This window comes from Xyrauchen texanus, chromosome 23, assembly GCF_025860055.1.
Source record: "Xyrauchen texanus isolate HMW12.3.18 chromosome 23, RBS_HiC_50CHRs, whole genome shotgun sequence".
NCBI classification, from domain to species: domain Eukaryota; kingdom Metazoa; phylum Chordata; class Actinopteri; order Cypriniformes; family Catostomidae; genus Xyrauchen; species Xyrauchen texanus.
The window spans coordinates 19,998,661-20,024,527 of record NC_068298.1 but is presented as its reverse complement, the minus strand read 5'-3'; the positions used below and the strand labels follow the sequence as shown (position 1 = coordinate 20,024,527).

Genomic DNA, 25,867 nt, shown 5'->3' with positions numbered 1-25,867 from the left:
AGTAATTCACTTCTTTCCATGTTAAAAATGATGGTTAGCTCTCAATGGATAAAACTGTATAAACCAGCTAATCAAAATTTGGAAAGCTGGAAATTGCATGTGGAAGTTCATCTTAATTTTTAAAAATGATTTATCCTTTCTAAAACCCGTTTTCTTTTCTCTTTAATCTGTTGAGGTCTCATTGTTAAATGAGCAGTCACATGCATATACTAAATTATGCTTTATATCTTTTATTTCTACACTTGTTCTGTTTCAGAACATTCCACAATTCTCAATTAAACTAATGAGTATTATTGATATTTGTAATGAGTACTGTAGATATTTTTAACAGTAACGACAATTCAAATGGCTGTAGTTGTGTTTGTCTTTAAATATTGAGATTGCAAACATGAAATCCTACATACTGTAGAACATAATTTGCTTGCTTTTTCAATGGAAGATTATCTTAGACACTGTGTGTCCTAGCAATGGCCACAGCAAGCCAAGAGAATACATAGTATGTTATAGAATATCTTAAATGATTCTGTACTGAAAAAAATAAATAAAAAAACACAACACTGACACTGGAAATGTTGCCAGTGTCCTTTATCGTCATTAAGTACAAGTTCCATACTGACCAAAAGAAACGTCTTAATTTTACGGCATTTAAAAAAGTTTAATGGTGAAGGGTCCGTGTTTAGAGGTGTTGCCAAATATGAAGAAAATTATATCATATAGTTGGCACTTAAAGGTATCCCTCTTGCAAAATACTGAATTCCAACAAATGCTTAAGGCTGAAATCAATGTCTAAATGGATACCAACTGTTCCTCTGTGGGCGTGGCTTGGGAGGCACTTAAGGCAGTTCTTATTGGCCAGATTATAGGCCTCAGAGAATTTACATGATTGAAATACAGATATAATATTTTTTGGCACGGAAGGTGGTGTTTTGGCTGTTCAGGGCAAGGCAGTCATACTTGAGTCGGGGGACAAAGCAGGGAAGCTTCTGGCAAGATATGTAAATTGGAGAGAGTCTTTTTCTACCATTCCCTCAGTGAAATCTACTATGGTGAAATATTTACCTCAGCCACTGATATTAATACCTTTAAAGAATACTATATTGATCTTTATATTTCCACGTCTTCGTTTACTGAAGAGGATATTAGAAAATTTGTGGAACCATTAAAATTTCCTAAACTGTCGGCTGAGCAAAAACATTCTCTTGATTTTGAGATAAACTTGGAGGAGCTTGGTGAGGTAATTAAGGCCTTGCCTACAGGCAAGGCTCCAGGGCCAGATGGCTTTTCCGCTGAAGTTTTTAGATCTTATGCCAGAACTGGCTCCACTTTTGCTATAAGTTTGTACAGAATCATTAAAAAATGGAAAGCTTCAGCCAACCATGACACAATGTTCAGGGGGAGGGACATATCATTTAATATAATTTGATTTTGTGTGTATGTTCTGTTTCTTCAACCCTGTCTTATGAATCAATAAAATGTTAATATAAAAAGAAAGCATAACAGTGACAATGGAAATCAACTCTTTATTGTCATTCATAAAAGAACATAAGTACAATCAAGTCATTGTATGAAATTGAAAACATGAATATTCTCAGTGGAAGAATTTTTTGTTGCTTGCTGTATATTTGCATAAACATATTGTGTTTCCAATAACACTCCCTCACCCTTAACCACTCAAAAGTTCCTAACGGACCAGACAAAAAAAAAACCTTCAGAAAAAAAGAAAAAAAATTTGGTCATATTGCTATAAAAAGCATCAGAATATCAGAATGAAAGTGGGAGGGGCTTAGCCAGTGTCAGTGCACACTTTGGATAGAAAGAGATGATCTTGACAATACAGTGATGGTCCTCTGGATACAGAATCAAACTCTGAACATCAGTGCTACCTGGGCATGTCAGATTCACTGGTTTCAGCACATAGCCTCACACTATACACTCAGCAGGAGCAGACCTGCATAAAAATACAAACCCATATTAGGTTTATATATATATATTTCATGTAGTCGCCCAAACTCTTCCTTATAAATTAACCATGCAAAAAAAAAAAGAGAACATGTGCATATATGTACGTCACTGGATACAGATCTTTAACGGTACATTTAATAAATACTGTACTTTTCGTATTGTCTCGGAAGAAATATTCAGAAAAAAGAAAGGCAACAGACTGACAGGCACCAAGTGTTAAGGCTTTGCAAAATCACATCCCTATAACAAACTTTTATATTTTCATAAAAACTGCAAAGCAAATCAAGTTTCCATTCAAAACGTACAGGCTAACCATTTTAAAGGCCACAATGGTTTTACTTTAGAATTGTCATTCTTTCATCTAATGTTTATGTCTGTGTGAGTTGCCCTGCGATAGACTGGCCAACTGTCCAGGGTGTTTCCCTGCCTTCGGCCTGAGACATCAGGGATAGGCTCCAGAACTACCCATGACCCTGCATAGGACAAGCAGCTACAAAAGATGAATGGACAGATGGATGGATTTTATCATCTTGATGTTTAAGTACTTCATTTCACTAGAGAGTATGATAATTTAAATACAAACTATAATCAAATACAAAACGACAAGTGATTACAGGGTGTACTTCATTCAAAAAAAATCTTATGTTCATAATTTGTTAAGAATTTTTTAACTCAATAAGTTACGGCCTTTGTGTAAAAATATTTACAGGTTATTTTAAGGCATGAGTCAAGGTCATTCTATCAATTCATTATTATGATCTGTCAACAGCATTGGGAACCCAAATACTTATTGGGTTAATTTAAGAACTTTATGTTGTGTGAGTGGGTAAAGTCTACAGTCAACCGGAGCAATTCATTGTCATCACATTCCTTAAATGTACCTCTACAGTTAGAATTGTTGTTAGACTTAAAGCAAAATCACAATGCCACAGAAATGTGAGCTGTGCATATGCAATGACTGACATGATTCTCAGAACAAACCAGCCACCCTAAATAGGGCTCCTTGGTACAGCTGATCAGAACATATAAAATAATATAATCATCCAGTTGTACATCATAATCTTTTGAACAAGTTTTTCCTGCATTACTTTATTTGACATCTTTCAAGTAGTCTTTGTCTTGTAGTTCTTCATAGCTTCTTCATGGTCATACCTCCAAAAGGACTGTTCACAACTTTCTCTGCAATTCATTTCCCAAAGTTGGCAAAATCTGCAAAGGCATCTTGCTTAGGTTGTCCCACAGCAGGGCTCATCCCCATGACTGGCATTCCTGGACCCATACCCATGTTTCCTGGCATTCCCATGGCAGCTGAAGACATGCCCATGTTCATATTCATTCCCATCATACCCTGGTTAAGTGGCATTCCTCCTACAAGTGGCATGCCCATAGCACTACCTATCATTGCAGGCTGCATTCCCATGTTCATTCCTCCCATCATGGTATTTGCCGGTGGTCTGACCATTGCTGGGGTGGCCTGCATACCCAGGTTCATTCCCGCGAAGCCCTGAGTTATCATGTTGACTGGGGTCTGAACTCCTATTGCAAGATAAATAGAGAAACAGACATAACAGCAATATATGTGAACATTAGAGCTGTCAATTCATTAAAATACATCTTTTATATATATATAAATATACACACACACAGTATATATATATACAGTGAGGAAAATAAGTATTTGAACACCCTGCTATTTTGCAAGTTCTCCCACTTGGAAATCATGGAGGGGTCTGAAATTGTCATCGTAGGTGCATGTCCACTGTGAGAGACATAATCTAAAAAAAAAATCCAGAAATCACAATGTATGATTTTTTAACTATTTATTTGTATGATACAGCTGCAAATAAGTATTTGAACACCTGTCTATCAGCTAGAATTCTGACCCTCATAGACCTGTTAGTCTGCCTTTAAAATGTCCACCTCCACTCAATTTATTATCCTAAATTAGATGCACCTGTTTGAGGTCGTTAGCTGCATAAAGACACCTGTCCACCCCATACAATCAGTAAGAATCCAACTACTAACATGGCCAAGACCAAAGAGCTGTCCAAAGACACTAGAGACAAAATTGTACACCTCCACAAGGCTGGAAAGGGCTATGGGGAAATTGCCAACAGCTTGGTGAAAAAAGGTCCACTGTTGGAGCAATCATTAGAAAATGGAAGAAGCTAAACATGACTGTCAATCTCCCTCGGACTGGGGCTCCATGCAAGATCTCACCTCGTGGGGTCTCAATGATCCTAAGAAAGGTGAGAAATCAGCCCAGAACTACACGGGAGGAGCTGGTCAATGACCTGAAAAGAGCTGGGACCACCGTTTCCAAGGTTACTGTTGGTAATACACTAAGACGTCATGGTTTGAAATCATGCATGGCACAGAAGGTTCCCCTGCTTAAACCAGCACATGCCAAGGCCCGTCTTAAGTTTGCCATTGACCATTTGGATGATCCAGAGGAGTCAAGGGAGAAAGTCATGTGGTCAGATGAGACCAAAATATAACTTTTTGGTCATAATTCCACTAACCGTGTTTGGAGGAAGAAGAATGATGAGTACCATCCCAAGAACACCATCCCTACTGTGAAGCATGGGAGGTGGTATCATCATGCTTTGGGGGTTTTTTTCTGCACATGGGACAGGGCGACTGCACTGTATTAAGGAGAGGATGACCGGGGCCATGTATTGCGAGATTCTGGGGAGCAACCTCCTTCCCTCAGTTAGAGCATTGAAGATGGGTCGAGGCTGGGTCTTCCAACATGACAATGACCCGAAGCACACAGCCAGGATAACCAAGGAGTGGCTCTGTAAGAAGCATATCAAGGTTCTGGCGTGGCCTAGCCAGTCTCCAGACCTAAACCCAATAGAGAATTTTTGGAGGGAGCTCAAATTCCATGTTTCTCAGCGACAGCCCAGAAACCTGACTGATCTAGAGAAGATCTGTGTGGAGGAGTGGGCCAAAATCCTTCCTGCAGTGTGTGCAAACCTGGTGAAAAACTACAGGAAACGTTTGACCTCTGTAATTGCAAACAAAGGCTACTGTACCAAATATTAACATTGATTTTCTCAGGTGTTCAAATACTTATTTGATTTTTATCATACAAATAAATAGTTAAAAAAATCATACATTGTGATTTCTGGATTTTTTTTTTTTTTAGATTATGTCTCTCACAGTGGACATGCACCTACGATGACAATTTCAGACCCCTCCATGATTTCTAAGTGGGAGAACTTGCAAAATAGCAGGGTGTTCAAATACTTATTTTCCTCACTGTGTATATATATATATAAACCAAACAATAATTGACTTCTAAAGCCACATTTTCCATTGTCAATCTTAAAATTCTTTTGATCTTGAGGCATATGCTTAAATGCTTGAAATTAGTTTTGTAGACAAAAATATAACTGTGCCACCATATTCATTTATTTAAATATAAACTAAAATGTAAAAAAAAAAAAAAAAAGTTTCTGAAACAGATGACTTGGACAAATACTAAAGAAAAGAAGCCAATAAGAGCCCAACATAGATGGGAACTCCTTCAATACTGTTTAAATGCATCTCAGGGTGATACCACAAGAAGTTGGTTGAGAAAATGTCAAGAGTACATGTCTGCAAATTCTAGGCAAATGGTGACTACTTTGAAGATACTAAAATATAACACAGTTTTGATTTATTTTGTTTAGTCACAACATAATTCCCATAGTTCCATTTATGTCATACCATAGTTATGATGACTTTACTATTATTGTAAAATGTGAAAAATAAATACATTTTATATAAAGAGAATAGTATAAAGAGAATAAAGAAAAGTGTTTCAAAACCTTTGACTGGTAGTGTATGTGAATTAATATTTGTATTATATATGTATATATAAAGTACTGTGCAAAAGTTTTAGGCACTTGTGAAAAATGTTGCATAGTGAGGATGTCTTCAAATATAATGACATAAATAGTTTTCATTTATCACTTAATGTCATACAAAGTGTAATTAACATAAAAAAACTAATACACTCACAATAAAACAGCACCAATTCTCCTAAGTAAACCTGAACAGTTTTTCTTGGTTGTTGGCAGATAGGATGTTTCAAGCTTCTTTGAGAATGTGCCATAGTTCTTCAATTGCTTCTATCTATATATGTAATCTCAAACTGACAAGATGTTCAGTGGGGGGGCTTTGTGGGGGCCATGACATCTGTTGCAGGGCTCCCTGTTTTTAAACTATTTTCTATTTGCAAAAGGACTGTTTTGAAGGTTAACATTTATATTTCCTATTGACACTGAAGATATTAATAACCATCTTGAGAATTTTGTGAAACATCTTATGTGCCTTTTGCACAGTACTGTGTGTGTATGTGTGTATATATATATATATATATATACATACATACATACACACACATACACACACAGAAAGACAAAGACCCCCCATTTAGCCTTAACAGACTGTAGGAGCAAGTGCTGTTAGCGAGCACCTATGAAGGCCGGAACAGTACACGAGGGGGTGGGTGGCCAGCACCACGCCCAACCGCCTTTGTCTCCCCAGTGGCGATGTTTTACACACCGCACAAGTTACTCATTTTAGGCTGAGTCGACCTAGGGGAGGCCCGGGACCGGTTCAGATAATCGTCACTGGTGTTGGCCATGAGCGGGAATCGAACTCGGGTCGCATGCTAACCGCTACACTACCGCTTCCCACAATTTTGTGAAACATCTTATGTGCCTTTTGCACAGTACTGTGTGTGTGTGTGTGTGTGTGTGAGTGTGTATTTATCGCTTTGTGGGGACCAAATGTCCCCATAAGGATAGTAAAACCCGAAATTTTTGACCTTGTGGGGACATTTTGTCGGTCCCCATGAGGAAAACAGCTTATAAATCATACTAAATTATGTTTTTTGAAAATGTAAAAATGCAGAATGTTTTCTGTGAGGGTTAGGTTTAGGGGTAGGGTTAGGTTTAGGGGATAGAATATAAAGTTTGTACAGTATAAAAACCATTATGTCTATGGAAAGTCCCCATAAAACATGGAAACACAACACAACGAAACACAACACAACCAAAAAACGTGTCTCAAGACTCATGCACTCTGCTCTGACCAGCCCTCTTTGAACAGCTGTCAGCTTGTTGTGTCTACAGCTGCATGTTGCCTGTACTGTGTGTGTCACTGCAGGAGTTGTTCTGACTGCCCCCTGCTGACTGTGACTCGCAAAAACATGGATGTGGTACTTGCTGAACTGCTCCATTGATAGGAAAATTCCTTTTTATGGAAATTATGTACAGTCAAGGAGCATGATTAATTGCATTAATGTTTTTTTTTTTTAAACAGGTTATTTTTATAATTTTATTAATTGCACTGAATTAACATTAAATCAACAGCCTTAGTGTAAACATATTTCATTATTCACATGCATTAACATGTTAATTGCCCCAGTGAAAATATTAATTCAGTGAGAAACATGGGAGGGGGTGAGTTTAAGTTCTTATACTAATGGTCTTGATTTTGGAGAAATGTATTTGATTTCATCCTTAACAGCATCCAGATTTAAAGGACTCCAAATCTGCATCCCAGCTTACCATGTTGCTGCATCATGTTGAGTGTGGGGTGAGACGGTTTGGGTGGTTGCATGCCTGGGCCAAGATAGTCCAGGCTTATGTCTACATTAGAATTGGACCAAGTGGAAGGCACAAAGGCTGTGGGATTGGGTTTCTGTGCCACTGGCTGCTGGGGCACCAGGGGGCCCCCCATAGTCTGAAGTGGCTGCAAAGTCCAAATGAAAATAGAGTCAGTTTGTAGATCTACAAACATATGAGATGACAACTTTGTTAAAATGATACTGTTTTGCTACAGTTCAAGCATGATACATTCTACAATGGCAATTCAATTTGTCAATGGCAGAATGACACAAGTAAAAGTTTAAAGGCAGTACTATTACACCAGAACATTCCACTGTGGTCATCAAGATTTATGAAGATATTTAAAAAAGACAAAACTGTTGGATGAAAGGCATTGTCTTTTCCTAAAATTATCTCAGCATGTTCAAATGCATCTCAAGCACCACTTATTGTACCATGCTTTTTTCTTAAGCCTAACAAAAGTTGCCATTTTAAAGTAGGTCAGGCTTTTAGCATGCAAATATTATCTTTGTTCAAGGCTTTTGTTTCGATTTAATGGTTTTCTGACTTAAGCTTGTTCCTCCTCATTCTGCCATTCTCTGTGATGTGTGTCCCTAGGGGACACGGCTTGATGGGTAATGTGGAGGGGGTGGGTGGAAAATTCTGCAGATGCTGCTCGTTAACCCTCGCTTGTTTAACTTTCATGTTGCCTGCACACCGCTGGCTCTGAACCTCGGCAAGAATTGTCTTTAATTGCGTAAATAGATTTAGTGTACAGTACCACTGAAATGAGCAGTATTAAGTACTCCACATATGGATGATCCGAATGAAAACCCCATAATCAATGTAAAACATAGGCCCTTTATTGCTGTTTCATCTCTATTCTTTATTGTCTTTTAAATGTAATGTTGAGGCACAGTAATATGTAAAAGTTAAAGTATATAAGATGACGATAACTAAGGCAATGCAACAGTGCTAATGTAAATTAATCTGAAATTATTTATGGTTAAATAGTTCAAATAGTGACACTTAAGTTTGACTCATTGGTCATGATTTTGTCAGGCTGTAATGGACTATTGGCTATAAAAAAAGACAACACTTCCATATGCTCTCCCTCAAATTCCTCAATAATTTCAATAATATATATAGATATAGGAAAGAAAACTGATTTCATCAATCACTTCATGGGGTCTTGAAGTAGATAAATATGACTGCATCAGGTATTAAGTACTAATTTTTTATAAATGTATAAGTAGATGTATTAAGAACAGTCAGTCATGCTCATACACATACTAATGAAGGGAAAACTAATGAAAGCAGTAGACACCTGTGATGTAGATGTTGGCAGGCCAATGTTCTGTGTGGTGGTCATGGAGAAGTTCATGCTTTGGGAGGAGCTGATGCTAGTGGTCTGGGAGGAGCCCATGAGGTCAAAGAGGTCAGCGGATGGTGCTGTGGAAACAGAGGCAGAAGACGATGTGGCCTGTAGACCTGAGAAAAGGTCTATTCCTGGAGGGTTGACAGGCTGGGCTGCAGGCATGGCTGGCTGGGCAGTAGAAAAAGCGTTCCAATCGCCAAAGTCTCCACTCCCACTAGATGCTGGGGCTGAGGAAAGACAAAAATCTACAATTAAAGTGAAAAGAGCAGCCTAAACTGTTGCTGTGTTAATAAGAGTGATGGAGAGTACAGGCAACACAGCAGGACACAAAAATAGTGTTGAGGCCTTTTGATCAAAAGGCAACTTTGTGTTTAACTGCACAAAAGGAACAAACTAGCATCAATTCAGACTCTATCATAGACCAGACAAAGTAAAGAATGTTCATTTGATTTCAAATTAGCAATAAAAAGTTACAGAGACATAAGATAAATGGTAATGAAACCATCATGACTCTAAGAACATGCTGCATAAATATCAAAAGAATCTCAGACTCCGTCACTACAACTCAGTCCCAGAAAAGTACAGAGTGACATGTCACACCCAACAAGAGCTGAAATGTGTCTGTGCTCATTAGCTTTTAAGCACAGCACCCCACCATATGGCCACCCTCCCTGTCACTATTTAAGAGCTTTGTGCATGGAGTATTTCATAAACAGGCAGCTAAGGATGGCAACCTCTGGTCCAGCAGAAAATACAAACAGCCTTCTGTTATAATCACTGAACTACATTTAAATATCCATAATAAAAAAACAAGAGCTATTTCTGAGATACATTTTTTTTTGCGAGAGCGTTGATTCTAAGTGCAATTTTCGTGCCAGCGCAAAAAGTGTAATCTGTAATCCCAGTGCAAATGGGAGTGTTTGCACTATCTGTGCTATTGTATGGTAATGAAGTAGCGCAAAGCGCAATTTGCTATTTTCCTGAGAAGTAGGTCATTGCGCTAAGACGTTTCAAAAGCATTTCAGCACAAAGTCCAAACTCTGTTCCTGCATTCGCACTTTTGAGATTCCACTAGCAGGTGGTCTAAACCAATCCAATTATGACCCTGACAATCACTATTTTATGAAACAAACATGTGTGATATTTCTATTAAACTATCTATAGGTCATGGTTTATTTTTCTATTTTTATTATTATTTTGCTTTTATTTACAGTTGTATTTATGATCTGATTGGTATTTTTCCACCTGATTTTTCACTGCAAAAGAGGCCGGTGGAAGCAGTTGGAGATGCTAAAATGTCTGGACTCTGTATAATAATTTTGAGTACTTTATTTTGATTATATATATATTGTTTCATTAGAAATGTATTTTGAATTTAGAAATATTTTTGGTTTAATTTTTTTGTGTTTCAATAAATGAATTATATTCAAAAATCGACCGGTAGAAGTGTGTGCCGATACAATCACTGTTAACACTAGCCATGATTTGTGTGTTAATATATGAAAATGATTAATATACACATTCTTTATAATTTAATAGAGCATACATCCAAATTACAAGGAGAACCACATTTTCCATGTGTATAAAAGGATTGTGTCCATTTTCCTATTCTTCTAATTCATTGCATACAGTCAGTCCATTTACACGACAAAATTCTTATGAATGTGCTGTTTTTGTTTATATCAGTGGTGCTTGACAGGAAATTAAATATATAATAAGATGCAGATGGTGCAATAACCGGAGAAGAACCTCAGAATTAAATTGCACTTGATTTGCTTAAATTGCACACCTATTAGCGCTTTGCACGTGCGATTTCACCAACCCACTTGTGCCTAGACTTAGCGTATGCTTGCTCTAAAATATGAAAACTTTGATGCCATGCCTGCTGACATTGCATGTGTGACTTATGGGATAGGGCTCTTAAAACAAGGCCATTAGTGTCTATCAAGTTGCACTTCTTTATGGCTTAAATCTAAAGATTTTTAATATAGACACATATTTTTTTAAAAACCAAGATTTTTCTTTTGGTTCTGCAATGTTTCAGGTAGTATAAGTTACTACATATGAGGAGAACTAAAAGTTGACCTGATGGAATTTTGAGAGGTAACATAAACATACCAGCCGTTGATGGAAGACTGGCAGCAGCTTCAGAAGTGAAATCAGCAAAACCGCAAATCAGATCAGAGCTTAAACCTAAAAAACAGGGAAAGAAAGAGATTCACAGAAATAGATTCACAAATTTGACAATCTATATTGGCCAGATTTCACTTGTCTAGTGAAAAAGATACATTGTCAGGAAATACAGAAGGTGCTCTACACAAAAGCCTAGTGAGCTGCCTAGATAGGCAGCATTTTAAGGCAACTGATGTGAAGGCTGTTCCAACAGGTAGGCAACTTATTTATGTTGCATCCTAAACTGCCTTGTTTTGTCTAATGCCTTGACCACAATAAAGTCAGCACCACACTAGCCGATGTTTCCAGTGATTTTCATGTGCAAGCTTTTTTTTACATAATCACCAGCCAGACAGAGGGAGACAAAGTGAGCATTAGCATCTGCCAGTCAGAGGTTGTTAATCACTTGACAATTGGGACTTACTGCTGAGATAATGTTTCCAGCAAAAGGAAAAAAGGATCCAACATGACAGAAAAAAATTATTCTATCATCAATGCGGGCTCTTGTGTTCTCTTGACGTGACCAATGAGTTTCTTCTTTTATTGAAGAAATGACAAGACATCAAACTGATCTGAACTTTGTCATTGCACGCATCACAAATGCTGATTGCTATCCATAGGGATTCTGTTACCATACATTTTTCCTGCATTTTTCTCCTACACGACTTGTGAAATCAGAATGCGGAGGTAAAACAGTCTGTTTTTATTGAATGTAATTTCTTTACTCACTTAAAGCTGCATATGGGCATGCATTCTGCGGCAAGCATCGAGGGGATAAATACACAAAAACATAATTTCACAAAGTAAAGTTACTCTTTGAATCACATCCTAAATCACTCGATTTAAACAGTTTATGCTCACATGGTACTCCTGTTGTTATTTCAGAGAGCTTCACATGACAGGGAAGTACCTCCGACTGAAGAGAGTGAGATCTCAACAAAACAGTCTGCATGTGTGACACACTTGGCAATAATCCAGTTGTTTGGAGTCTGCTAGTGTGATGCTGGCTTAATATGGCTCATTTCAAATAAAAATGAATTAGTGTGGATGTGGACTAAGGCAGCATTGTACTGTAGGTATCTTTCACAGAGAAGGCAATGACATAATGCATTCCACTTATCTCAGAGGACAAAGATGGTAAACAGACTATATTTCATTCAATATTGAAAAGTATTGGTAAAAATTGTTTTTTTACCCAAATATATTGTGATATAGTGTGTGCTATATATTTTTATGCTTATTGGAGTCTCATGACATAGCTTAGCAACAACGTGTAGCATGAGTCGAGTCTCCTATGCAGAGAGCTATGTGTTTGGCTCACAGATCTGCTGCCACTTATGAGGTTCCATCTCAGTCAGGATGTCTTAGAAGGCAGCTTCCAATGTAAGCAGTTGAGATTAAGTCTTTGGAAGGTTTTAAAGGACAGTCAGAAACAAGAAACACCTGTTAGTGTCTGTAAGGGAAACACACTGTCCATGTTAAATTCCAGCAGCCTGTTATTTGGCTGGTAGAGGAAAAGAGAGCTAGACCGTTAGGAGAAGGAGCTACACATCTGCTCAGCATTACACACCCACCAGGGAACACTTTAACATCTGGCCCCAGTGACTTGATGGCTACAGCAGTCAACAGGAGCACAGGAGAGCACATATGCTAAACTTCACTGTGGCCACAGGGCCCTGAAAAACCACAAACTAATGACAGGAGAATCCAAAAGCTTTCTACTGCTTTCAATAATCTTCTCATCCCTTCCTCTTTTCTCCCTACATCAATTATTAGAATTGAAGCCTTCAATATCACTTCTTCCTAAACAGGTTCTAAACCAGCGTTTCTCAACGGGGCGGTACCGCCCCCTAGGGGGCGTTTGGACAGTGTTGGGGGGCGGTGTGAACGAGGCAGCAGATAGGGGGGCGCTCAGGCACAAATGGGGGGGCGTTACTCAGAGGTACTCAACAGGCGGCCTGCGCAAAAATCTTTTCAGCTCTTCTCCTTAGCCTATGTCTTCATCTTGCTCGGATTGCTGCTGCCACTTCACCAGGAGGATATGCCAGGATAGCCGCTTCCTAAGTTACACATGCTTTTAAGAGGCGGAGAATTTTCAGCGCAAAATGGAGGCGCGCTTTCACCGGCTTTTTCTGTACATAACGCGGAATACATAATTAGGCGCATAATTAGTGCTCAGGGCTCACACTAATGACCGTAATTAATTAAAAAAAAGTGGCTGTTTTTGACGTCGTTTTTCTTCGGTTCAGTTCAGGTGGCCGAGCTGTTGTCGTCTTTGTTCGTCATTTGAAATCAAATGACCGTTTGTAGGCCATTCAAATTTGAAGCCTAGTATATATTGCCTAATTGAGTCTTGTGAACGACCGCTGCTTTTTCATTGGCCATTTAGGTTAGTTACGTTATTGTTCACGTGATTGGTTCATCTTAAAAAATTTGTGTGTGAGCCTGAATTTCTTTGAATTTCTAAATACATTTGCAATACCTTTCAAACAATCCATGTGTTTTTGCATTTTTTTCAAAACACAATATTACTCAACTTGAGGCTTTTACATGTAGTTTAAATACAATAAGAAACTTCTGTTTCAGTTTTTTTTTTTTTACCAAAAACTCAGGCTTCAGGTATCAGTGTTGCAATTGTTTGGCTGTAATAGTATTTCTGAAGTGTTTTTGTTTTTGTTTTGTTAAGAGGATCATGAAAGAGGTCAGGGGGGCGTTTGTTCAAAAAAGGTTGAGAACCACTGTTCTAAACGGTTCTCAAATTGCATGTAGTCTTTCAATAAACATGGGGTCATAAAATCTGCATGCATAACAATTATGTTAAGCAAATGCAGTTTAAAATAGCTGTAGATGGAGTACAGTATATCATACCACAGTACATGCAACATAGCTAAATTTAAGTATTCCTTCAACTAAGATTTTGTCAACTTTGTAGAGAAATCCAAAAGAATTGTGTACTATTGTCACCTTTGGAGGCTGGCTGAGTAGCTGCAGGATCTGCTGAGAACAAGTCCACAAGACCACCACTGGGCTGGTTCACTCCTGTTGTGGTCTACAGCAACAAAGAGGGGACAAACCATTTGGACTTAAACCATTGTCAACAGCTGCCACAAGATGGCAGTAAAGCATTCACATTTAATTTAGTACGGTCTCTTGTTGACTTTGAATAAAAGGCAGTATCTATCTGTCCAAATACCAGGGAGGTTTATCTATACAGGAAAAAAAGAAATAAAAGGTATGTGTATTGTTTCTAGTGTTTTTCTTTATCTTTGCTACCTGGTTAGTGTTTGTGGAGGGTTTATTGCCAGTATAATTCACAGCTGCTCCCAGATCTATCGTTTTGGAGGCACCTCCTCTCTTCCGAGTGGCAGTGGTCTCTGTTGCTTGGACGATCTGTACACTTTTGGTTGTTACCGTCTCTTCGTCATCTTTAAATTCTGATTTCCCCGACTGCCCATTTCGTGCTGCCCGATTTCGGTCTTCATCTGCATCACTATACAGAGAAGAGAAAGTTAAGCTTTCTCTTAGTGTACACACCAGATAAATAACAAAAAGTTTCCTTGCTTTGGGAATCAGTAAAATAGGACAAAATTATGTGACAAAACACTATCAGTTCATGAGCATGCAAATAAACAGTCATCAATGAATTTTGTTCTTATAATTAGTTATACTAGTTATGCTCTTTGTGCTTCAGAAAACAAAAGAAGAAATGGCAGTGTTTGGAGATTTGTGGGAGGTAATCTGAGAGAGGAAGGGGAAATGGCCTAGGGGTCCTGACCTGAATCGGTCAGGCGAGTCGTCCCTGTCTTTTTTACGGAAAATATTGATCGTGTCATCGATGGTGCTCCCAATCTTGTCACTGATTTCTCCCAGTTTCTCACTGAATGGGAAAGCCCCCTTGTTCTTGTCCCAGTCTTCATCCCATTTAGAGCGCGAGTCTCGGAAATCAAACCTATCCTCCACTGGAGAACACACAAACAGGAAAGGAAGTTTGCTATGGAGATATTACAAGCACAAGCATTGCTTCATTTAACTCTTAAAAGACAAATGCTGTTTGCAACCCATTTTCCTTCTGTAATGTGACAATTAAAAGGAACAAAAATCTCTATGACAACTAAAAAAATTCATAGGAGTAATAAAAGTCATAACATTTTGAAGGAAGATAACAAATAACATGCATGAATAATTCACAAAAAGAGTTTTAAGAAAGTTTGAGGTTTAAGTTTGAAATTTTCAAGAAAGTAAAATTGTGAATTGTAATTTTATGTTGACATTTATGAATATAAATGAGGGGAAAAAATACTGTACTTGTTAATTGATGAAAAACACTGATGATGTGAATAGTGAATGTTGTCAATGTACAGATGCTTCTGAACCTACAGAACGGTTTCCAAATCTCTCCGGTATAAACTGCCCCATTCTTCAAAGTATCATTTAAGAACTGGGGATACATTACTGAATATGTTGCCATCTCAAAAATATATACAGATATAAAGATGCATATAAGTTCCAAGCAATATTGCTATATGGCAGACAATTAGACACAATATACCAATTAAATATTAAAAAAATCAATATTTCGTTATTTTTCCCAATCAAGAACATCACATACCATAATTTATGCATAAATTATGGTGTATCAAAACACCCCTACAGTGGAGATGAAACCAAGTATCTCCTTACTATCACATGTAACATTAAAACTCAGAGCTTGTTTAATGAGAGGCCCTTTCATGAATATGGACCACTATTTTGTGGAGTAAAACATCTCTTATTCCTTCAAAATATGAAAGAAAATTAGCTGACTAATCCAGCACATGTAAACATGAAGTGGGCAGTGTGTATATAGAGGGTGGCAGAAAGAGAGCAAGTTCAGTACATACAGTATCTAAAGCCCCCCATAGTATCAGAAGACACTCCAATGTATTTGTCCCTGTTTTTCTTGGCCTTCTTCCTCTCTTCTCTCAGTCTGTCATCATCCTGGACAAACTCGATCAGCTCCTTCACTTTCTGGCGCACATTGATACCCTGGTCTTTCCCATTTTCATCTGAAACACAAACCCCATGCATGATCAGCATCTGATAGACCTCAAACCCCAGCAGAGTGGAAAGGAACAATTTTACTCTGCCTCTGTGCTGTTGACTCACCTACACAATGATAGCTCTCAATAGACCGCAGATCATACTGGTGTTCTCTTGTGCTACTGACAACCCGTTCGGATCCATTTCTGATCAGGTAAGCCAGCAGCAGTAAAGACTGAGGTGGAGAGGACAGTTCAGGACAAATTACAGCACAACTAAACAATCTGGATCATGTACTGCTGATATTAGGACACAGTATTTATGTAACCTGTTTAGTATGTTCCCAATGTAAATATCCCTTTAATATCAATATACTTTCTTAGAGCATACCTTGTATACTCGTCTCCAGTTTTTCTTGTTGTCTTTCAGCATTCTGGTCCACAGCATGTTCATTACCTCCGGAAACTGCTCGTACATGAAGGTGGACCTGAAATGAATTAGAACATAGTCAAACTCTATCTTATTGACAGTTAAAGAGACAATATAAAGTTCAAAGAAAGAGTGCTAAGAAATTACAAATCCCTCTGCTTACCTAGCAATCTCCCCCATTAACTGCCCAGAGGGTCCCCACGGGTCGTCGTTTGTGGCTTCTCGAACTTTAGACTCAGTTTCTGTATAGTTCATCACAACATTAGTTCTGAAAAAACAGATTACAACACAAAGATTAAAACAAAAACAGGTCTTAAACTAGTTCACGCCTTTCATTATTTGCAAGAGCCTATCATAGCTAGAAGTTCAAATGTGACCCACAACATAAAAGTAGCATAAAGTTTAATAAAACAAAACATAATTCAGTTTTAATATGTATGCAATAAGTGGAGATCAGTAATGGCTGGTTGTCAAGTTTGTGTGAGAGTGTAAGAGTAAATTCTATATTACTTAAGTTTTAAGCAAAGTTGAGCAAGATGGAAATGATAATCTCTAAGCTAGGCCTACAGGCAACTGTTCTGCAAGAAAACACAGATGCTTTGTGCAATATGAGAGAAACATTCAAAGTTTTGAATGGACTGTATAAAGGTATGTTTAATGCCTACAGACTAAGCAACTGACAGAAATACCATTTGTATTAAGAAAGCAGATTGTTACAAAAACACCTATATAAGACTATATGGTGTCCAAATTCTGTTCTGCTATGAGGGTCATTACAGCCCTGTCAACCGAATGATGTTAGGGCCCTCAACTGATTTCTTACTCGACATAAAATCCCCTAAACATTCAAAAAGGAAAATCTTTTTTCTTGACTAACAAAGTAGAAAAAGAGAGACTTCAGAACAGTTATTCAAATTAACTGCTTAACACATCAGAAATCTCTGACACCACCGTCAAATACCATAGGCCACCAAAAGCCATTATTATGTGAAACCAGTTTAGCACTAGAGGGTCATATAGTACCTAGAGTGACATAAAGAGTGGTTATACAAGACACACGAGAGCTCAGTAAATGGGTGGGGTGTGGGACAAACTCACTGAGAATAGAGGGTGGATCAAATACAAGCGCACTAGGCAGTCCTGAGTCTTTCCTTCACTGAGATTTTTGTGGTTTTAATAGAGACCACAGCCCTTTTTCTAGCAGTTTAGCTTACAGCCTATAAGAAGTAAAGCCTCGTCTTAAAAAAAAAAAAAAGGGAGATAAAGGTACTGTCTTGCTTTGTGGAAGATCAAACATGTTAAAGTTGAAAGTAAGCAGGTACAGTATAAAGATTAAAAATATATTACCATGCTCATGTCTTCATCATTTAATAACAGATTAGTTTAAAAAAAGACAATAATATGGACAATGACAGAATCACTATGGTCAAACAGATAGCTTGTCCCATAAACAAACAACCAGATGTATCTATTGACCATATATAGAGGAGACAAAATAGGGAAGGCATTTGTTTGCCTGTGCTTGTAGGCTGCAATCATTAATTTTTTTCTAAAAGATCTGGAATGAACAGGAACATGCTTCCTGCTTATCAACAACATGCCAGACCAGTCAGCTTCATTAACTGTGTGGAAAGCTCAGTGATGATGCAGGCTCCTTTTATTTATTATCTGGAACAAGCTGCTCATTGCTTTATCAGCATGAAGCTGAATTCCCTCACTTTGTAAGCCCACCCATGGTTACACTGAGGCCCACTAATGGGCAAAGCGGCTGTTAGAAGGTCAGACTGCTAGAGATGTGAGCAAAACGGAGTTTAAAGACAACAAACTAAATTTGTTTCAAACATGTTTTACAAATACAGGAAATTACGTTTTTTTTTTTTTTTTTTACAGGTCACGATGATGCTTGTGAACTTTATGCTTTCTTATCCATCACCTCACCTAGCATATAAAGCAATTTGCTTCTCCAGGAATTAAATGTAGCCTCTATTAACTGGCTCAACCCCTAAACTTCAAACAGCATATACAACAGTGTTAACAATGTTGTGTCATAGCTGAAGCAAGTAGGTAGGCTACACAGTTTCAGAGACTTGCGATTATATATATCAATATATCCACCCAAATTTTATTTAGCAATGTCATATTTATGAATTGTAACCTTTACAGTATTGTTGTGAAAGGACAATGTGGCAATATATTCTCATTGCAATAGAAAACTAAAGTTGAAAACTTAGTTTCAAACTAATTTCTTGCTTTAATGTGAAATGAATTGCAATAGGAAACTAGTAAAGCGTAAAAGTAGCGTAAAGCAAAGCAGTGGTTCTCCCATCGGATGGTTAAGGGCAAGCTCTGAAATGAAATACTCAAGTCTGAGAAATAAGTCTGTAAATGACCGTGAGAATGTCAAGATATGGGATTTTACTCGTCCTTGACTTTGGCACTTCTCAAGATAAACACAATTTTGAATTGCCGTACTTCCCACCAAACAACCTTAGATGAAAGTCTACATGGCAGAGATCGCAGCCGGAAGAGGTTTAGAGATCCATGTTTCTTCTTCTTCTTCTTTCCAATTTAACGGCGGTTGGCATCCAGCTTTTTGGTGCATTACCGCCCCCTCTGCTCCGGAGTGTGGATCAGATACTATAACTACAAAAACATCATTGTCCATTCTCTTTCCTACACTTACATAACCTTAATTCCCTTCAAATAAACACTCACACAAACAACAAACTTTATTTATCAATTAAATCCTATTGAAAACTCCCGCCTCCCTTAAAAAAGTCATCAATATTCTATTCTGTGTCCCATTTACTGCTCTTAATAACCCTTTTAATGTAATCTCTTGCACCCCAATCTGCCTCAACTTATTCTTCATCACCTGCCTCTGCATTTCATATCTCCTACACCTCATAATTATGTGCTCCACTGTCTCCTCTTCTTGACATCCCTCACACAACCCTGTCTGGTGCTTCCCTATCATCTTTAGTGTTTTGTTCAGCTGAACAGTGTCCCAACCTTAACCTCGTCATCACAGCCTCTTCTCTCCTATTCCCACTTCCCACCCTATCCTCTTTTTACATTTGTCTGAATTTGGTATAAGTGCCTCCCTTTCTTCTCTCTATCCCACCTCTCTTGCCACCTTTTATTTATTTTCTCCCAAATTATGCTTTTAACCTCTGCTTTACTAATATTAACCTGCATTTCTACATTCCCTTTTGTTAAGCCCTTTTAGCCAGCCTATCTGCCATCTCATTACCTGTAATACCAACATGTGCTGGAACCCACATAAATTTAACCTGACATCCCATATGACTTAATCTTGTGTTTAATTGAAGTACTTCATACAGGATATCTTGCCGAGCTTTTGAATGGAATGACCTTAAACTTGCCAAGACTGATAAAGAATCAGAGCATATTAAAACCTTTTCCTGTCTAACCTTTTCCACCCATTGCAAAGCACTTAAAATTGCCAACATCTCTACAGAATATACCCCTAAATTATTAGATGTTTTTATACTCATTTCTACTTCTTTCCCTGGAATTGCCACCCCAAACCCTGTTTCTTCCGTCTCTGGTTTTTTTGCACCATCCGTATAAATCTGCATAAATTCATTATAGTTTCCACCTACTCTGATATTAAATATACTTTTCAGATTAACTTCTTCCTTTCCCTTCCTTTTTTCCTCAAGCACATACCAGTCTACTTCAGGCCATGTCATCTTCCAAGGGGCAATCTCTGGAAAAACTACCGTAGGGCTTATTCTAAGATTAAATACTTCTAACTCTTTTGCTATATTATTTCCAATCTGACCAAAGTTTTCCTTTAACTTTCTTCCATTTTCCCAGCAATCCTGCAATACTGCTTTCGTGGGATGCGAGTCATTATGGCCCTGCAATCCAGCCCAGTAATTTGCCATCAATTGATTCCTTCTTAATTCCAGTGGCAGTTCTCCCATTTCCACTTGTATGGCAGGTACTGAAGACGTTTTAAAAGCACCACAGCAAATTCTTAAAGCCTGATTCTGAATAACCTCCAGCCTCATTAAAAGAGACTTAGCTGCAGACCCAACCACTATACTACCATAATCCAACACTGATCTTATCAGAGCCACATATATACTCTTAGCTGATGACCGACTGGCTCCCCACACTCTTCCTGTCAAACATCTCATCACATTAATTACTTTTTTGCACTTGTCTTCCATTTTCTTTTATATGTTCTGCAAACGCCAACCTTGCATCTAAAATCACTCCCAAAAACTTAATGGAACTTACCCTCTCCAACTCTCTCCCATACATCATTAGCTTAACTTCTTCCTGAATTATTTTCCTGGTAAAAAGACTGTCTGAGTCTTTTCTATTGAGAACCTAAATCCCCAGTCATAAGCCCATTCTACCACTTTATCAATTGCTTTCTGTACCTTCCTAATTGTGTACTCTATATTCCTTCCTCTTTTCCACATAGCCCCATCATCTGCAAACAATGATGTTCCAATGTCTTCTGAAACATTTGCAAAGACATCATTTATCATTATAATAAATAACAAAGGACTTATCACACTTCCTTGAGGAGTCCCATTCCCAACCTCATATTGACTTGACACTTCTGCCCCTATTCTCACTTGAATTTTCCTACCAAACAGAAAATCTTTTATCCAGTTAAACAAATTCCCACCTATACCTATTTTATCTAACTTGATTAATAGCCCCTCCTTCCACAACATATCATAAGCCTTTTCAATATCAAAGAATACTGCAACTACAGTCTCTTTAATTGCTTGTGCCCTTCTTATTTCAGTCTCTAATCTCACTACTGAATCCATTGTGTTCCTTCCTTCCTAAAACCACTCTGATAACTTACCAGTAATCCTCTTTTCTCCATTTCATACGACAATCTCTCTGTTATCATCCTCTCCATTATCTTACACAAGTTAGATGTTAAGGCAATTGGTCTATAACTTATGGGTTTACTTGGATCTTTGCCAGGTTTCCTAATTGGAATCACTACTGCTTCTTTCCATGCAACTGGCAGTTTTCCTCCTTCCATATCTTGTTAAAAAGTTCCAGTAACTTAAATAGTGATCTTTCACCAAGATGTTTTAACATTACATAACACACCTGATCCTTTCCTGGAGAAGTAGGCTTTGCTCTTTTAATCGCTCTAACCAATTCCGCCAGAGAAAAGGCTCATCAATGACACTACCAGTCTCTTCCTTCCTATTTAACGATGCATATTTTGATTTAAAGTTACTGACCTTCTCCTTCTCTCTTCTTCTGATAAATTTTCTGAACTGTGTATCTTTGTAAACGACTTTGCCATTATTTCTGCCTTTTCCAGATTGGTGACACCTATCTCCTCCTCTAATGTCAATACTGGGTACTCCCACTGTCTCCTATCTCCACCCATCCTCTTTATCATAGACCATACCTTACCCACCGGTGTTGACCTTCCAATTTCATCACAAAATTTACTCCAACTTGCCCTCTTTGCCTGCCGAATAGTTCTTCTCACTTCTGCCTGCGCTTTTTATACTGAATTAATGACTGCATATTGTGATCCCTCTTTACTAGTTTAAACGCTTTATTTCTTTTCCTCACTGCCTTTTGACACTCTTCATTCCACCAAGGCACCAATTTCCGATTACCTCTGTTTTTCCCCTTAGGAATAGCTTCTACCGCTGCCATTATGATTGCTGACGTAACTTGGTTACTTATCTCCTCTATACTTCCTGCTGTTTCAATCCTAGTCATTATTTCTTCACTCATCCTCTTGAATTGATCCCAGTCTGCTTTCCCAAATATCCACTTTGGGATCCTTTCTTCTACCCTTATTTCTTCCCTCCCACCTACTCTGCATAAAACTGGGTAGTGATCACTACCCAGTGTAGTTGTTTGCCATACCTCCCATCTAGTATTTCCAGCCAAAGTGTTAGAAACTAATGTTAAGTCTAATGCAGATTCCATTCCTGTTACTAAATTTACCCTAGTTCCCCTTCCATCATTCAGACTGACCAATTCTCTTTCATCCATCAATTCTTCAATTATCTTACCATTTGCATCTGTTTGTCCTCCCCCCACACAGGGCTATGAGCATTAAAGTCTGCACACCAAATTACTTTTTGTCTATCCTGACCTTGAATACTTAATAAATTATCAATCATCAACCTTTTACATGGGTTATAGTAGTTAATAACACTTATCCCTCCCTCTTTCCCACACCTCCACCGCTATATATTCCTGCTCATCTCCCATTTCTATTAACCTATAAGTCAATCCAAGCTTTATAAATGTTGCACACCCACCTCCTCCTCCATCAATCCTATCTTTCCTAATCACAGTGTATCCATGAATTACAAAATCAAGACTTGGTTTCAGCCAAGTTTCCTGTATACACATCACATCTGGTTTCTCTTCCAATTCATTTATGAAATGCTTAAATTCTTGACCATTCGCCATTAAGCTTCTAGCATTCCATTGTAAAAGAATTACCATTAAAATGATTAACCAACCCATGACGCTTCTTGACTTGACTGAATAGTAAGGTTCTCTCTTACTTCTTCCCACGTCAGTCCTACCAGTCCTAAATGATTAACTGCAGCTTTAACTATCAACTGGATTTTTTCATTTTTTGATTTAACTTCTGCAGTGCTATTAATCACCCCTGCTATGAATGTAACTAGATCTCTTTTTCCCACATACATTCTTTCATTGGTTCTTTGATATTGTACTTGTTCTTCCACAACTTCTGGCTCTCTCATTACATCTACCCTCTCTTTTGACACTCTTACAGCTTCAGCATAGGATATCCTTTTCTCCACTATTATCTTTTGAATATTAGTCTCCCGTCTCATAATTTCACACCCTCCATATGCCACATTGTGGGCACCTCCACAACTGCAACATTTTGGTGGAATCCCTGTACCACACTTCCCATATTCATGGTCTCCTCCACATCTAGCACACCTTCTCTGCCTATTACAATTCTTTTGCTGTGTGCCCAAATCTCTGGCAGTTAAAGCACCTCATCGGCTTTGGTACAAACATCCTGACTGGATAACTCATAAAACCCAAGAATACTTTCTTTGGAACATGTTCTCCTTCAAATTCTACTGACACCGATTCACTATCTCTCATCACTCCTTCCTTTGCTGATTTCAATCTTTGTACATTAAGTACTTTCCCTCCTTTAATATTCCTTTTAATTCTTCCATGCTAATACTTATTGGCACCCCGTTATCACTCCTATGTTTCCACCTCCCATCCGAGTTCCTACCCTTCCCGTATTTTCCACCTTGCATTTTCCTATCTCTTTAACTTTTAGCGCTTTTTCCATTTGCACTGCATCAGCACATCTCACCAATAAATTGCCATCATTTAGAACCTTTGCATATTCGATATCCCCTATCTTGTTTGCCAGAGTTGATGTTAGCACTAGTGGGCTAACTTTCTTCATACTCCCCTGATTCTTTTCATTAAATCTTATTATGACTACATACTTTTCCTCTCTTTCTTTTTGAACCATACCTTGCCCCTCTACTTCACTTTCTGTATCATTATCTTTCTCATTCCTGACTCTTTTATTCCCTTTGGTTCTTTTGTCACTCATCCGTCCCCTACTTTCTTCCCTTTCTTCATCTTCTCCATCATAATCCATATTATTCCAGCCACCTACCTCTGATCCATTCACGGAGCAGTCGTGCTCAACCGCCCTTCCAATTCGATCACAAGAGTTTGGTCTTACTGTAAAGTGTGATTTATAATCGTGTAAACACCCTCTTCGGCGCAGTCACGCTTCAGGCTTGCAACATAAACTTCCTCGAAAGTCGAGCGTCAGCTGTGTGTCCCCTCCGTCGTCTTCCTGCTCCCGTGTTCCTCCGATCCATGTTTCAATCAGCCGGAAGTGGTTTTAATAAGTTTCTAATAGCAGCATCGATACCAGCAGTTTCCATGAAACTAAACTGGCTCAACTATGCCTACTACGCAACCGTCTTTATCCGTACAGTATTTGTAACAAGGTTACATCCAGAAAGAGTCAACAGTATGTCAATTTTTCAGCCAGGAACGGCATACGAATGCATAATGCGTAATTTTTCATAACTGGCTGACAGGTTAGCTTGCATACAATGTCTGACTTTAAAAGTTACTGCAACATTGACACGTCGTTAATATTACATTTCACTTCCTTTACAGTGATTTTCTCACTCAGAGAGGAAAACAACAGATAAGTTAATTTGATAGGAGAATATTTTCAAAACACATCTAAAAACAGATGCGTCTGTTTTGACAGCCGACACAACTTTAGCAACTGCCAGGATTAGCCACCAGTAGTAAGGACACAGTTTAACGACAGAGTTGTCTTGAAAACAACATTAAGCCACAATGCACACGTGGAAAATGTCTTCTGAAGCAATACAGCCGACTGAGACGGCTGTTTTTGTAGAAACTAGCGAAATAAGTGACTTTTCGTGTGTCAACAAAGCTGCAGTTAGCCAATGTGCTAACTCCTGCCTCGAGAGTACGATGTGACGTCAGCGAGTGCGTACGTGTCGCTTTTCCAACAGGTATGAGACAGGACACCGAAATACCTTCAAAAACAATCACAATACTCACGCTTTATCAACCAGCTCCCTCACTTTCCACATGTTCAACATCTTGGCTCTGTCGTTGGTGCTTTCGTTCGCGAAAACAGATATTCCAGCCCTTGAAATCCGCTGGTCGTGCCAGTCGAGCTGTCAGGAAACCCAAAGCATGAACTCTGAGAAGTTTACGCTGCTTCAGGCCATACAGGTTACTACGGAAATGCGCGGTCACTTACGGAAATATCGTAGGCTGTTTCAGCAGAATTACATCCTTGATGAGAATATGAGTATGACAAAAGGCACATTAAAGGAACCTACAAAGTACAAATGTAATATGAATTCAATTTATAAAACTGAAAGATACCGATGGACTTGTTTCAAATTGTAAGCTAAATAAATAAAAGCAACACTGGAAACCAACAAAGCAAGATATATAAAAAAATAAACACACACACACACAAACATATATACAATTTTTATATTTACACTTTGCAATTCACATACATTAGATACAACATTAGTTAATATGAACTAACTTTACTTTTACATGTATTCATTAACAGGTTTGGGAGGGTTACTTTTTGTATTGTTTTTTTATATGTGTATTTCAATACAGATTACAGAATGCATGCCATAAAATTTAAATTGTAACGTATCCCGTTAGATTACTCAAGGTCAGTAACATATTCTGAATACTTTGGATTACTTCTTCAACACTAGATTTTTTT

General features: G+C 38.2%; 1 protein-coding gene across 2 annotated transcripts; it reads right to left on the bottom strand.

Annotated features, from left to right (window-relative positions):
• Nucleotides 1-1,512: 1,512 nt before the first annotated feature.
• On the bottom strand, nt 1,513-25,330 carry LOC127663505 (clathrin interactor 1-like). 2 transcript variants are annotated; one of them, XM_052155107.1, is made up of 12 exons: nt 25,171-25,330; nt 16,727-16,831; nt 16,525-16,621; nt 16,261-16,369; nt 15,996-16,160; nt 14,891-15,074; nt 14,389-14,605; nt 14,080-14,164; nt 11,062-11,136; nt 8,893-9,170; nt 7,527-7,710; nt 1,513-3,498 (listed from the first exon to the last, which is right to left on the bottom strand). In XM_052155107.1, exons 1-12 carry the CDS (start codon nt 25,209-25,211, stop codon nt 3,149-3,151), a joined length of 1,890 nt encoding a protein of 629 aa, XP_052011067.1. In that variant the 5' UTR covers nt 25,212-25,330; the 3' UTR covers nt 1,513-3,148. The 2 variants fall into 2 exon arrangements, with proteins under 2 accessions (XP_052011067.1, XP_052011068.1); XM_052155108.1 differs by lacking the exon at nt 25,171-25,330 and adding an exon at nt 24,233-24,409.
• Nucleotides 25,331-25,867: the final 537 nt, after the last annotated feature.

Coding starts and splice junctions, on each gene's coding strand:
- LOC127663505 (XM_052155107.1), bottom strand. CDS start 25,211: ATGTTGAACATGTGGAAAGTGAGGGAGCTGGTTGATAAAGC. Junction 16,161..16,260: donor TGAGAGCTATCATTGTGTAG/GTGAGTCAACAG, acceptor TTTGTGTTTCAG/ATGAAAATGGGAAAGACCAG. Junction 15,075..15,995: donor TATGGGGGGCTTTAGATACT/GTATGTACTGAA, acceptor TGTGTTCTCCAG/TGGAGGATAGGTTTGATTTC.